Genomic DNA, 15,704 nt, shown 5'->3' with positions numbered 1-15,704 from the left:
CTCTCTCTCTCTCTCTCTCTCTCTCTCTCTCTCTCTCTCTCTCTATATATATATATATATATATATATATATATAGAGAGAGAGAGAGAGAGATATAGATAGATAGATATAGATATATAGATATATATAGATAGATAGATAGATAGATAGATAGATATAAAAATATATTAATTTTTGTATATATATAGATATATATTAATATATTTGACGTTTTTTACACGTCTAACTTATTCTTCATATTGCCATTGGTACAGGTTTGTGTTTTAAGACTACTCTCCAAGCAGAGGCTTGGGTTTTGGCGTGTTTTTAGGCTTCTTTATTGGGGTTTCTTTTTTTTGCATTGGAATGTTTTTTCACCCAACCCAATGGAAAAAAGAAACCCCGATTAAAAAAGCCTAAAAACACGCCAAAAATAAACTAAACCTCTGCTTGGAGAGTATTTTAACACATCACTACAAAAATATAGACTCATCTACACATGCGAGAATGAATTCATTCAAACCTTTTGTTATGTCAGACGTTAACAATTACGCATGACAAGTCAACTCACAGGTGTCGAAGCAAAAGTTCAAAGAATCCGGAACTGAGAGCCCGAAAAATATCCCTAACCTGAGTAGTTTACCTTTGAGAAATGCTGACTTGTTTCAAATATCATCACTATTAGTCAATAGTGCCACGAGGCCCAAAGTAAACAGAGGGACATATACTGAATAGCATTTCAGTTATTAGTTGCAGCGTTAGACTGGCTGTCTTAGTCAACACAATACCTTACTGTACTACTACATGTACGTTTGTCTGTAAGGTCAACATGATGCCCCAGGCAGTTCTTCCTTTTGTCTGTCTGTGTATAGGGTTGTTACGCATGGACAACTTTCTATGTTTTCTTACGACCTCTCTCTGAGGGCCTGCAAGGGGGAGTAGTGATTACGAATTACGCAAATTTTTCGCCGCCTATTACGAATTACGTTAAAGTTTCAGAGCTGATTACGACTTTACGATTTGCGGCTAATGTCCAATTACGAATTACGTTGATTTTTGCGGAGGCTGCCTACGAATTACGAAGTCTAAAACGGCCTGATTACGCCTTACGGAAAAGGGCTTGCAGGCCCTCCTCTCTCTCAGTTCGTGTTTGGGAGTAAACAGTATCGTTAGATGTAATCTGTGTTGGGATTTTTGGCAAACGAGGGCTGACATGCGCCATTGACCGTGGCTATGGGCCAAGAATGATTTTTCACGTTTTTTAAATTCAATTTTGACAGGAAGACAAAAACACAAACATGACATGCACGGCACAAGCACTACATCAAAATAAATAAACACAAAATAATGAATTGAATCATGCCCATGGGGCTAAATGCATACATCAGAGTGTGATGTTACATGTACATCATACTGAGTAACATGATACATAGGATACAAGGATAACAGAATAACAGAGTGACGTAAAAGTCTTAACAACTACTAGAGAATAAACTAATCTAGGCATTGAGGATTTCTTCTCTCTTTTTGAAGCAATTGGAGATAAATTCACAAAGTATTTCTATTGTATGGTTTTTCTATTGTATAATGCAAAGTACGGAAATATGATTGGAACCTATTAAGTAATCGTACATAGTTCATAACAATTTGAACATAATGACTTGAAACACAGGATGTCTTACCTTTGTAGGATTCTACTCCGGGTGATACAAATGAGTTTCTATGTGATAACAACATGCTTCGGGAAAATAACTGTGATCCAACTGAGGCATGTCACAGATGTGGGCATTTTTCCGTACACATTATAAACAACAGCTATCAGTATTTTACTTCAAAAATATTGGCGATAAGTCATAATTTATTTGAATCCTTTATTTTCTTGAATGTTGATGTCTTACCCACACTGAGAAGTACACCTTGTAAGTTTGAAAACCAGAAGATCAAAGCCTGTGAGCCTAGGTCTATTCTTGACTCTTGACTCATGTACAGTGTTCCTCATTAGTCTCCACCAGACTAACAACGCGGGTTCGAAAAAAGTAAAATTTAGCCAATAGGGAGAATAATTGACTTAAGGGAGTTTAGCCAGCGTAGAGTTTATTTGCCCCCTTCAGAAGGGGAAAATTAACCCTTCCTTGGACTGACTCTCCTGGCAAAGTATTTCCCTTTTTTTACCAGGTTCTGTGCCCCCGTAGGAAGGCCTGATGAAGGCTAGTTCCTCATTCTCTCCGCCTGTTGTAGGCGATAGAATAGAAGTACACATAGCACAACTTCCCTGTATAACCTGGAAGCCAGACTATAGCCAAGGTCTACACAGGCCGATTCTTACTACAGTCTGGCTTCTATTTGATCTTCGGGGCAAAATCATAGCAATCCGTAACTGGTCATATCATTTTACATACGTTTACATACATTTTACTTTCGACTTACTTTTTAATTTTCAAACTGGGAATTTTGACGTTTTTGTTGTTATGCTAACTTTTGGCCATTTTCGATTTCCTATGACAGTGGATCGTTTCAAAATCTGTATCTCTCCTTGAAGAACTTATTAGAACAGATAACAGTGTTCTATAAAAGACAGCACCTCACTTAATATATCTTTAAAACATTCCTGAAACCTCCATATAATAAACATTACCCTGCACAGTACTAGAAACAAGCGTCTGTACAGTGATATGATATGAGACATCTATCAATTTTGATTGATAGGGGACGGTTCGGCAAAGATAGAGTGTGAGACAACTTTGTTACATTTGTATCGCTTACAATGGCTTACAATTGATGCGGAAATACAAGTACTGAAATTGATCCTATCCACATGCGTGATAGCAGCAAGAGAAAGGAACCAGCATTTCCGTGACAATACACGTTTCTGGAGAAAATTGTCGAGCCTCAAATATTAATCCGATAAATTTACATCATAAATCATTGAGATATTTCCTTTAAAACATCTAAATCAAGTTCGTTTTTTTCAGTATCTGTTCCCATCACTACAAACACATCAGAGCCCCTAACACACACATTACGCTTATTGGGACAGTGTCTTACATTAGTATTGGGGAGGGGACCATGGTGTTATATATATTGTACCATGTACAACTGTCGCGCATTAAAGTTCTTACTATGTTATACACGGATTGGCATTTGAAAACATGTAGACCTCAAAGTATGTCGAAAGAAACTATCTTTCAAGTGTTCCTGTTATCCTGCCCTACCGAGACAAGTACAATTTAAGAGCTCACGTAACGTACCTGAGACCGCTGGATACAGGCATAGCAGTACACCGAGAAGTGACATGGCACGTATTAACGTCTGTCCTATACTGGTTGTAGGGAACACTTCCATGGTGCAGAATACAACTTGTCTCTACTCTGACTGAATCGAGAATATTTCCTCAGTCCTGTCTGTGTACAGGACTTCCCCTTTCTGTGATAATCACCTAAGCACGAGCGGGTTGGGTTTTCTGTAATCACTTCCTTGTATGACGTCACAAGGAGCGATCCTACTCGACGGGTGTGAGGTCACAGTGTTTCCGCTCTGATAAGTGGACAGCCGGGGAGATGCCCGAGGTGAGGCCACAAAATCAAGCAGACGTGAGGAGGGAATATGATACTTTCCAAGCAAGGGTTTGGGGTTATTTTTAGCGTGTTTTAATGCTTTTTTTTAAATCGCAGTTTCTCTTTTGCACTGAATTTTTTTCCCGAGTTGGGTTTGGTGGAAAAAAACTCACTTGGGTTTGATGAAAAAAATCCTTTGCAAAAGAGAAACTCCGATAAAAAAGCCTAAAAACATGCTAAAATAACACCAAACCCAAACCTCTGCTTGGGGAGTAGGAAGATGACAAAACCAACAGGGACAAAAGAAACATGACACAACTAGTAAATTCGGAGGACTTTACTTTGGTTGAGCTTCAGGCACAGAAATTAGAAAGGCACATCTCTCACAGCAGAAGTGTTTATTTTAGCCTCTTGATGACACGTGAAGGTAAACATCATGCATTTGCATTGCAGATATTCGTTACTTTTTCTAGTTTTGCTTTGACATTCCTGTCTACCCAAGTTCTGTAGTTTAATATTGCTCAATAGTAGACCATGATGTATAATAGTTGTCACACACACTTATTTTGGACAAACTTTCCCTTCCTGATGAAGCGTGGCCGTGGGCGCTGGTCGCCATGTCCGTCGTGTGTTTGGGCGTCGCCATTTTCGGCACGGCCTACAAGCCGAAAGCCAGCGAGGAGAGCAAGCAGGAGTACCTCAACATGGTTGGACAGGTGACTTGAAGATTTTTATGTGTCTGTTTAAAGTTAAAACCTTTTTTTTTTTTTTTATTCCAACATGTAATCACCAGACGTGGTGACGACACACTCAACTTTTTTCAACTTATATTAATGCCGCCACCAACACAGGGGACAAATACATGACAGGACAATACTCATTTACACCTGAGCTAAGTGAGGAAAGCCGTGTAAAGTGCCTTTCCCAAGGGCACAAGATCGGTGGCATGTCAGGACTCGAACTCGGGACTCAAAGTTCCGAGTCGCGCACTCTGCCGCTACGCCACACGACCCCACACTTTTAAAAGTTAAAACTTTTAATCCAACACAACAAAGTTCTCTCACCTAGAGCTTTTGACCAGTCAGTTTTCCTCAGTAGACTGACCCAGTGAGGCTTGTCACGTGGCTTCTTTGAAGTGTGACGTCAACACTGGGTCAAAGGTATCTTGTAGACGATGTCGGCCCTCATCACGATTTTTATGTCTGTTAATTATCATCTCGAATGTATCATACTATTCTTATCTTGACGCATGGTTTTAGCTATTGTATTTTAATTGTTATGATAACTCAGTAATAAGTCTGTATTGATAATATGTATTTTTATTTTATTTACGTAATTAACGTGTTAAATAAACTTCAATCCATACAATTCTTTTTAGATGTCCGTAATCAGTTGTGAATAATGTAGTATCATTAGTATTACGATTCTGTGTGCGGGTCATAATGCGCACTGCGAGACTGTAAATGTTTTTAATGAACCTCGAACATGAAGTTTATTGCATATATAGTCATGCCCCAGTGGGGTTAAATGCACTACTTGAGTTACAAATAAGGATTAGGAAAACTATGCTATTTCTTTCTTTCTATGCCTAAACTGTATATGTTTCTTTTCTCTTCTTGAGACATTTGTATGCGAGTTTTTCTACTACATCATAGTTATCTAAAGACATCACATGTAGGAACATGTCATCCTTTTTTAGAGGTAACTTTATATATTTTTGTTCTAACTGTATTTCATAAACTGAGGTGTTACATAAATCACTGTACAGTGGACACTCTACAATAAAGTGGACTTCGCTTTCTATTATATTTATATCACAAAATGTACATGAATGAGAAATAAACCAATCACTACTACCGCTGCAGGTGGTCGCCCGGCAGTACTTACACGAGCAGATGGCAGCGGGCGGTTCACGGCGATCCGGCTCACGAAGTTGTTGCCATCGAGCAGCCGCCACCCTACCCCGGTCTGCACAAGGACAGCGTCAATGTGGCGCCCGCCGGTGCCCCTGTAGTTAGTCCCACTGTCGTCCCAACCACTGGGCACACCAATGTGGTTTAAAGTTTCAAATTGATAGCATGTATCTGTCTGTATCTGTATCGGTATAGCTGGTATAACTGCCCTTCGGCATAACACACCAGCTTCTGTTATCTGTATAGCCGGTATAACCACCCTTCGGCGTAACACACCAGCTTCTGTATCTGTAGCCGGTATAACAGCCCTTCGGCGTAACACACCAGCTTCTGTATCTGTATAGCCGGTATAACCGCACTTCGGCGTAACACACCAGCTTCTGTATCGGTATAGCCGGTATAACCGCACTTCGGCGTAACACACCAGCTTCGCAGGCACGTGGCGCAGCGGCAGCTAGCTATATCACGTAACGACTTGTTACGCTCAATCTCTGCACATTAATTGCAGGAGTTGTTTAAAGCTTTCTAGTGATGATGCCCCAACTGTGCTTGGTGGCAACGAGTTCCAGTCTACGATAGTTCTGGGGAAATACGAGTTTTTCAAATCCTCAATTCTTGGTTGATAACTCTGATATTTGAAGGCAAGTTGCAACTACAAGGAGGCTAGTTTCCGGTACGTGTGAAAATGACATCTGTGACTAATGATAAAATACGTGACACTAATACGGGCCGGGGTTTGAATACATATTGCATTTAATGTGTCGGTGCAGGAAATGCCGATGAGTTTATCCGAAATTTACATCTCATAGTAATACGAAATGTAGCTATTACTGATATTTTATCCCGGAACAGATGGTCCTACAGGATGATAAAAACTGATGATTCTCCCGATCATGGTGTACGCACCGTAAAGTGATGTATGAATGTTTCTGCACATGTAGTTATCCGTGCCTTCCTGGGTTTTTCACGGCTATGCCCGTTGTGTTCCGTTTCCTTATCTGTCCAGGCTGTCCACCAGAGGGATGTTCCTACTCGGTGGACATCACGCGGCTGGACTGCGTGTTCTGGGATCCCGGGATAGACGCAGAGCTGGGCTCATGGAAAAGAGACGGCTGTCGGGTAAAAAAAAAACTGGCATAAGCGCCGAAAAGAAAGTGTTCCTTTCCTGGAAAATTTCATCTTCTATCCACTTTGGGCTTTTTCGAAGTTCTAGCACCTTCCCACCTGCCTACGTACCTAGGCTAGGATATGGTCCCTTGTTTCCTTCCGACAAGTGCCACTCTGTTACACGGTCCAGGGCGCTAGACTCTGCTACCTTTGTACTGAGACCAGTGTCTTTCACAATTTTGGGTGCCTGAATGTATATCTTGTAAACTAAAGACATCGTTGTAAGTATTAACTCGCGCATTAATTTTCCAGGTGAGCCCGGCCTCCACCCTGGCCCACACCGTCTGCCTGTGTGACCACCTGACGGGGTTCGGCACCTCCGGGGGGACCGAACCCAACAGGATCGACTTCAAGACCGTCTTCTCCAAGTTCAAGGACCTGGTCAACAACTACGCCGTGTGGACCACCATGGTGGTGGTGATGGGGATGTACTTCGTCATGATATATCCCGCTCGCAGGAAGGACAAGGCAGACGAGCAGAAGGTGTGTTGTCTGTTGAGATGTCGGGATTGTTGGGATTCTTTCGCTCTCCCAGTGTACATCTATTGTCCTCAGTAGGAGCATTCTATAGCTGCAATCAGTTTATTCATTGTCTTTGACGTCAGCCCTCCGTACATAAACGTTTGTTTATTTGTTTATTAGAAGGATCTCCACTATATATATATATACATATATTGACTATTTTTCCTGGAGTCGTAAAACACATATCATTACCAACTTATTAACACGCCATACCACACATGCTCTTTATGAGCTTCTTACCAAATTAGGCCATACGAACTGAGCAGGTTTATCGTCTCCATCATTCACGACGTCAGGGTAGTATTTGACATCCTAGCGTGCTTTATCTAAGACCTATGCCTCTTTTTTGTTGTATCAGTGGAGTATCAAGAACGTGCACGGCAACCGCCGCCGCCATCGCAGCCGGTTCCTGGTGCGGGTGGACACCGGGCACGACTGGGGAGCCGGGACCAGGTCCAAGGTCGTCTTCGTCCTGACAGGAGATAAGGGCAGCACGGGCCCGAGGTCGTTTCAGCAGGACGACATGGTGAGTAACGGTATCTTTATTAACTTTCTCCATTTCTCCTCTCTCTGCCCCTCCCTCTTCCCTTCCTTTCTTTCTTATTGTCGTTCTCCTAACGCCCCTAGCTCTGTCTCTCTTTCGAACGCAAAACAATTTTTCCTTAGATTCATGTTTACAAGCATGTAATAAAGCCAATACTCCATTTTCCTTTCATTGGGTCTCCTTAACTCAATGAATGATACGTCATGATACTGATTACGTCACATTCATTTTTTGCAGGCCCTGCATCTTCTTTCTTTTTTTGTATTCTGCATAACCGGTACAACCGCCCTTCGGTGTAACACACCACCTTCGCAGGCATGCGCACGCGGCGGAGCAGCCCGAAACCAAGCCTTTCGATGAATGACGTGTAATATTCATTACATCACATTCCTTTTTTGCAGACCTTCCAAACCGGAGGCGTGAACACGTTCCTCCTGACGACCCCGCAGAAGCTGGGCGGTCTGACCAGCCTGACGGTGTGGCACGACAACTCCGGGGAGGGTCGCCATGCCTCCTGGTTCCTGGAGAGGGTGAAGGTCACAGACCTGCGGACGAACAAAAAGTAACACTTTATTTACTTACTTCTTCATTCCTGGTGGGACACAAGAGTATTGCCTTTTTTTCAATAAGTTATCAATGTTTTATTACCATGTTAGTATTTATCTTGAAGTATTGAACCCATCTCTTCTGAAACATACGACGTAAGGTGATATATATCGTCGCCGAAAAAATCATTGTAGGTACGTCGTGTGATTTACATGGATCCGAGAGACATACTATAAAGTACTATAAAGCTTTAAACAATGCTAATCTCCTTGGTATTATCTTTCTTGTCCATGTAATAAAATTACATGTTTCTCGCATCTATCATCAAGAAGTTTTGAAAGTAGCTACCGAGACTCCTTGTCCGTAAAATATAATCTGTCTACCATGATTTGGGCGATCGTCATAGGCACTTGGGCTGCTAAGAGACCGTTTGTATTGTTTTCCGCAGAACCCAGTTCGTGTGTAACGACTGGCTGGGGGTGGAGCACGGAGACGGCTGTCTCAAGCGGACCCTGCCCCCCACAGCGGAGACGGACGTCTCCCTGGGTCAGCGCTTCAGCCTCAAGCTGAGGGAGAAGTTCAAGGACGGGCACGTCTGGCTCTCCGTGGTGACGTCACGCCCCAAGAGCTACTTCTCCCGCGTGCAGGTGGGGCCTGTGACATGCCATTTGTTTCTTTTTTTACCCCTGACAAATATTTGCCCCCAACACTGCTTGGGGGCTTCAATTATACTATTATTATCAATGCACATTATGCATATATATGTATTGCCATGTAAATTAATTACTGTACTTTCCCATATTCTAGCGCCTGTCGTGCTGCCTTTGCCTCCTGTTCTGTAAGATGATTACCAGCGCCATGTGGTTCAGGGGGGCCGGGCAGGGGGCATCCAGCGTCGTGCTCACCATCGGATCCGTCGAGGTAAGTTCTGTCTTTCGCTACGGTAATTGCACCCAGCATAATGTAATTGAAACATACCTAATGTTGACTGAGTCTGAGATATTGTGACCCAACGGATGCATGACGCAATGAACATTTCAAATGTTGATGGATGTCGGTATCACTCCCTTCTCAATTGAGTGAAGCTCAATGGTGAGCCCTGAAGATCCGAATAACAGAAGTGGTTATAATATACTTTGTTGAAAGTAACCGGATCTTTGTTTGGCACAGTTGACTGCGGAGACGCTGTTGGTGAGCCTCTGGACCACTCTTCAGGTGTTCCCCGTCAACTTCATCATCGTGCAGATTTTTCGCCGATGCCGCCCAACGGTACAGCGTTAATCTCACTATCTGGTCAGAATTCATGCCATTTAAACAAGCCATAGATTGATAGAAAACAGATAGATACGTAGGTAGGTAGAAAGATAGGTACTAGTATACAGATAAGCATAGATGAATGGATAGATTGATAGATAGAGGTGGAAACCACATATTAATTCTTCCTCGCAAAAGACCCAAATATGCTACGCTCTGGTCCTACAAGACTATACTAAAGAAGGATGGCCCTCAGGCTACATAGTATATGTATGTCTTTAAATAGACTTAATGTCTCGTCTCCACCTCAGGGCGTGCCGAAGTCTTCCGGCCTGCAGCTGCCCTACTGGTCCGTGTACGTGGGCTGGACGCTGCTGGTCCTGACCACCCTGGCCTCTGGGTTCTTCCTGCTGCTGTACAGTATGGAGTGGGGCAGGGACAAGTCCATCCAGTGGCTCACAGCGTTCGGACTGTCGTTCCTACAGTCCATGGTGGTGGTCCAACCAGCAGAGGTGAACATGCTTAATCACTACTTTTAATCTTTGTTCTTCCAAACACCAAACACAGGGAGAACTGTGTTTTTGTTCAATATTATTTCTTTCCTGGCCTTTATTTATATACCTAAGTTTACTCTAGGCACACCTTATCTTGTACCTTGGTTTACACATATAGAGACCGTCAATTGGATTCGTTTCATTAAGTTTATTTGCTTTTGTTTGTTTCTAATTTTGCTGAAGGCTGTTATCTTGGCCTTCGGGACCTCAGTCCTCTGTGCTTGTCGCGCGAAGAAGAGCGACACCGACGACAAGGACGAGGATGTCGAGGCAGGAAAACGTCAACCTGTCGATGGCAAGTTTTATACATTTTAATATGTACACACACACACACACACACACACACACACACACACACACACACATACACATACACACACACATACGCCGCACAAACACACATACACACAAACACACACACACACCACACACACACACACACACACACACACACACATACACACCACACACGGTCACGTTCGTCGAAGGTCATCTCGCCCTTAGTTCTCAAGGTGTGACTTTCGTAAACTGACTCTTCCATGATTAGCCAACCAGCATGGCGATGGTGTCGTCACGCGCAAAGAAAAATAAAGAAAGACTACGTCACAGCTCTAACATTTGATCACATTCTTTTGCAGAGACCCTCCCCGCCGAGCCGCTGGCCGCCTGGTCAGAGCTGCAGGAGACAGAGCAGCTGAAGCAGCAGCGCGCTGAGAGGAAGAACTGGCTACAGCTAACCAACAACGGCAAGCAGTGCATTTTGGGTATCATCATCATCACTGCTGCCATCCTGATGGTCCATGAGGTGTGGAGTCCTTCCGCTCCTGCCATCAACCAACGGCTTAAAGCTGGGTTCTCCAACGGCACCAACTTGGTAAGATCGCTTGCGTTTACTACCCTGACTAAGTCCTAATGTGATCTCCTCATCTTAATTTTCGTAGTCTTGAAAACTTTCTGAGGCAGATGTTTTTAAGATGTCTTCAGAAAGCATATCGCAATTTAGTGCAGCACCTTTTTCACTAACGAGTCACTTTTGTTCCAGGTCAAGACACAGCGGGATGTGCTGCCCTGGCTTGAAGGTGCGTTCGCGCGTAAGCTGTACCCGACACATCAGTACAACGGCGACGCGCTGGACTGGAGGGACAGTGTGTTCATCAGCGACATGCCTGCCTACCGTGTGGGACCGGTCCGCCTCGGGCAGATCAGGGCTCGCACAGGTACAATCAATCAAACAATACATCTATAAACCAATGCATTAACAGTTTCTTTTAAGTGAATGGGTGCAATAATCCATGAATTAGAAATCAAAAGAAGTGTAGTTTGGATAGTTTAGATTTGTTAGTAATTTATATTTTGCTTTCTCAGGCAAGTGCGACGTTCCACAGCCGGCTCTCCACTCCAACAAGACGCGCGTGATGCCATACGTCAGCGGGATAGCAGGTGAGGCAGCCGCGTCCTTTCCGGAGTCGACGCCCACGACATTCAGTCACGTGGTCCACGGGACAATTGGCTCGTACGGCGGACCCGCAAATTTCCGTCTCGTAAACGGTCGTCGCCTTTCCGAACGGTCGTCGCCTTTTTTCAGAACGGTCGTCGCCTTTCGGAGCGGTCGTCGCCATTTCCGATCGACCGAACTTCAGTTCCGAATATCCGCGACATGTTCGGGACTTCCCCGAGTTCTTTGAATGTGTGAAATCACACTTCCTGAAGATAACATCGCGACCGAAGACGGGCCAGAACTTGGCTAGGTGGATTGAAGTTGCGTGGGTGCTAGTACATGTATTATAATTATAAGTTCCGGGGGTTGAATTATCTAGGTTAAAACTAGGTTAGTGTTTGAGAAATTCTCGATTGGAACGGGAAGGGTTTGGGTAACTCTGAACTCGAATGTCTCTGGGTATTTATTTTTCTTGTATGTGAACATGTCCTCTCCCTTTTTTCTTTGTTTCCTTTTGAAATGCGAATAAACATTATTTGAAAAAAAAAACCCTCTGAACTAGAACGTTTGTAGGTTTTCATACATTGCCTGAATTTGAAACGGGGGCGAGAAAAACTCCACATGTATTTTTGGAACAGCCCATTGTGACGAGCATGTAATTTATGAATGCTGCAGGATGGTCTGACTCAGAAACATTCATTCGGAAGCACCATCACACATGCAGGCATTTACTCTGACCAAGGACATTATGTCCTGACTGACTGACTCACAACTCCACCACAGCCGGGTTTTATTTTGTTGTCTCAGTGCTTGCCCAGCATGGCAGGCCATTTCACACTTGTCACCAGCATGGCATTGATGTGCTACCCAGTGAATGTGTCGTATTTACATACAGTGCAGTGGTGAATGTGTCAAGTATTAACATTCAGCAAGGTAACAAAACATAGACATTTCGGGATGAAAATAGCTTTACAAGTTTGTCAAAACTCCTGTCAAAGTAAGACATTGTCCCCCTTCTAAAACAGCAGGTCCTTTATTAACCCTACATGAATTTTACGTAAACGAAAGGAATACATACCACAGGGATTGAGAAATATAGCACAGGGACGGAATCTATGTTTGTTTTTGGTTGAAGATTCATTTGTCATTTGTATAAACGGCATTATATGAACCCTTCTTCAGTTTGCTGGCGAAGGGAAACAAGAATAGGCTGGAGAAGATCCAGGCCTAGGATCGTATGCTGATCTTATAAAATCAGCAGTTGAGGAGACAAGTTACTTTTCTGGCCCGCCTACGGTCGCCATGTTATGGACTGAGTGCGATTCACACATTCCAAGAACTCCGGGAAGTCCCGAACATGCCGCGGATATTCGGAACTGAAGTTCGGTCGCTCGGAAATGGCGACGACCGCTCCGAAAGGCGACGACCGTTCTGAGAAAAGGCGACGACCGTTCGGAAAGGCGACGACCGTTTACGAGACGGAAATTTGCGGCGGACCCGGCTACCGCGTCAACCTCGGCGAGATGCAAGCTGAAATGATGGAAACGCTGAGGATCCTGGAGGCAAACCGGTGGATCGACCAGTACACGACCGCTCTCGTGCTGGACCTGACCCTGCACCACGTCAATGCCAACCTATTCAGCACAGTGTCCGTGCTTTTTTAGTTCCCCTCGTCAGCGGGGGCGATCGCGACCCTCAAAGTGTCCACATTCCCACTGACCGCGCAGGGCATGGCCCCCACCATCCTTTTCGTGGCCAAGGCAGTGTTCGTCGCCTGCCTACTGTACGTCACCATCCGGCTGGTGAAGAACGCGCGTAAGGAAGGAAGGTCCTTCATCCTCCAGGTCTGGACCGTCGTGGAGGTCGCGTCGGTCGTGGCGTCACTCTACGTCATCTGGGCGATGGCGTCGAAGGACGCGTTCGTGGGGAAAGCAAAGACGCTCATCAGCCAGGAACTGCAGAAGGGTGCGTAGTTTGCCGTCTACGTTCCATGCTTACATATAATAATCGTTGCATTATTTCTGCTTCAATTATAATTATGATTGAAATGTTGTTTGAAGAGGGAATTTTGAAATAATATCTTAACCTGGCTAATTATGTAACGTTTTATATTCAGAACAACGCAGTTTCGTGGACCTGTCCGATGTGGCCTTCTGGACTGTCCAGTTCACCGCCGCCCTCGCAATGGTGATCTGGCTGAACCTGGTAAAAATCTGCAGCCTGCTGAGGGTCAGCGCCCGGGTTCGCACGTATCTGGGTGAGTACTGATAGGGGAGGGTTGGCGCCCGGGTTCGCACGTATCTGGGTGAGTACTGATAGGAAGCTGGCAGTCACGTATGTTAGCGCCGCAATGATTTCACTGGGCCTCTGTGTGTAGCTGTCTCTTACTCGTATTTGTCTCTTTTCCAGATACCCTCCTCAACATCCGCATGCAGCTGCTGGGCAGCCTGGCCATCTTCATCCTGACCGTCACGGGCTTTAGTATATTAGGTGAGTTGGTGGTCTGTGCGTAGCGCTCTATTAAAGTTTTAAGATCCTGCAGTTTATTTTAGAACTTTCCGTTGTTCGATGGTGAGCTGATGAACTGTTACCAGCCTTTACAATAGCCTTTCACCCATGTACTTTATTGTTTTCTCAAAGCTTTCTTTGGTGAAGAGTGGACATCAGTTCTCGGGGGCTTTTGATTGCAGTGTTGATTGAAGCGTTGTAAACAAATAAAGCATGACCAGACTATTCTATTCTTAGCCTTATGCAACGGGGTAACCTGAAGATTTCCGTCCGCTTTGTATTCCTACTACCGGGTGCCATGTACGTGCATGTACATTCGATCCGTTTTGTTACACTTGCTCACCCGTCACGCTCTCCCATTGTTTGTCTTCCCAGGCTATCTCTTGTTTTGCCCGTACGTGGAGACCTTCCGGTCCCTGTCCGCGGCCACAATCGGCCTGACGTTCCTGCCGTGGGGAGAGATCAGCTATGCCGTGCTCGCCACGCCGAGCGAGTTGGTGGGGCCGCTGTTCCTCTTCGCGTCCGGCTTCACTATCATGTACATGATGCTCAGCTTCACGGCAGGCGTGTTTGTCAGCGCGACCTCCGCCATGATGGGGGAGAAGGGGCGGGGCAAGGTCTCGGCGGCACAGCAGCGGAAGAACAGGCGTGCCAAGGCCGCTCGCGAGGCCAGGGCCGCCGCGCCTCCAGCGCGTAACACTCGGCACTACTGCAACTGCGATGAGGGTAACGAGTGTTTTGGTCAGACCCATACAGCTGAGACACAGGTGTAGATCAGACTGGATATAAGACCACATGTGATGAACCCGCATTGCACGGCTGTACAATTGTATTGTTCACATTTAACTGAAACTAGATGGAAACTAGACAGTCGATTGTTTTGGACAGGTTCACGCAGATGACTCTCGAAGTAGTTTGAGAAGGCTGGACATGAGATAAGACCACAGCAAGTATTTTTATGGATGGCATCAGCGCGCGCATTAATTTTAGCCTGATTTTGGAAAAAAAAAAAGAAATCTTGTTGCCCTCTGACAGTGGTCAACATGCCGAAAATGGGCAAAGATGTATGCCGGAAGGTGGATGGCAGATAACTATGAAGAGAGGAGACAAGAAAATGCTCTGATTTAATGTTTTGTTTCTTACTTTAATGCAGTGATATGTGGTGCTGGCTGTGTACATGTGATGTTCCCACTGAATCAAGACCATTTGTACAACGATTGAGTCAAAATTTAACAATGTAAGAACCTTGTTTTTATGGGCCCGCTTTTTTTTTCGCCCGCTCGCATTAGATTTGGAGTCTGCGGAGGATGTCATCCATAAAATGTACTTACTGTGGCCTAACTTTTGACTAAGACATATCTTGCGTAGTATACATGTACGTACGGCTGTACAATACTAGGATTGGCCTTTGTAATAAAAAGTTGGGAGATCACGAGCTTTTGTTAATTAGACTGACTTCACTGAGCCCCATATCAGACTGGATTGAGATCATTTGTAAATAAATCATTAGCACATACATTGTACGGCAGTACAATGTTATTGACACCTTTGATTTGGAAGGTAAAGGTACAAAGCATGGCACTGTGTATATAATTTTGCATCAATGCTATACATTTTGATTATAGTCCCCTATCCATGGATTGTTGATTTCATATAGATGTAGATCAGATGATTGGCTTTAAATGTACTGGAAACCGATACAATCAAGAGAAAGTCACATCAACG

At 44.4% G+C, this 15,704-nt stretch overlaps 1 protein-coding gene and 1 pseudogene across 1 annotated transcript in view; one reads left to right on the top strand and one right to left on the bottom strand.

Moving 5' to 3' along the window:
- Positions 1 to 3,385, bottom strand: part of LOC109465569 — a 16,091-nt gene extending 12,706 nt beyond the window's left edge. Inside the window, exon 1 of the mRNA XM_019762927.1 lies at positions 3,228 to 3,385. Within this exon, the coding sequence (XP_019618486.1) occupies positions 3,228 to 3,321 (94 nt within the window). The 5' untranslated portion in view covers positions 3,322 to 3,385. The remainder of the gene's footprint in view (positions 1 to 3,227) is intronic.
- Positions 3,386 to 4,150: 765 nt separating this feature from the next.
- On the top strand, positions 4,151 to 14,752 carry LOC109465568 (annotated as a pseudogene).
- The last annotated feature ends 952 nt before the right edge of the window (positions 14,753 to 15,704 follow it).

This window comes from Branchiostoma belcheri, unplaced genomic scaffold (assembly GCF_001625305.1).
Source record: "Branchiostoma belcheri isolate BF01 breed outbred unplaced genomic scaffold, Haploidv18h27 scaffold153, whole genome shotgun sequence".
Lineage (NCBI taxonomy): Eukaryota > Metazoa > Chordata > Leptocardii > Amphioxiformes > Branchiostomatidae > Branchiostoma > Branchiostoma belcheri.
This window is presented reverse-complemented; position numbering and strand designations above follow the sequence as displayed.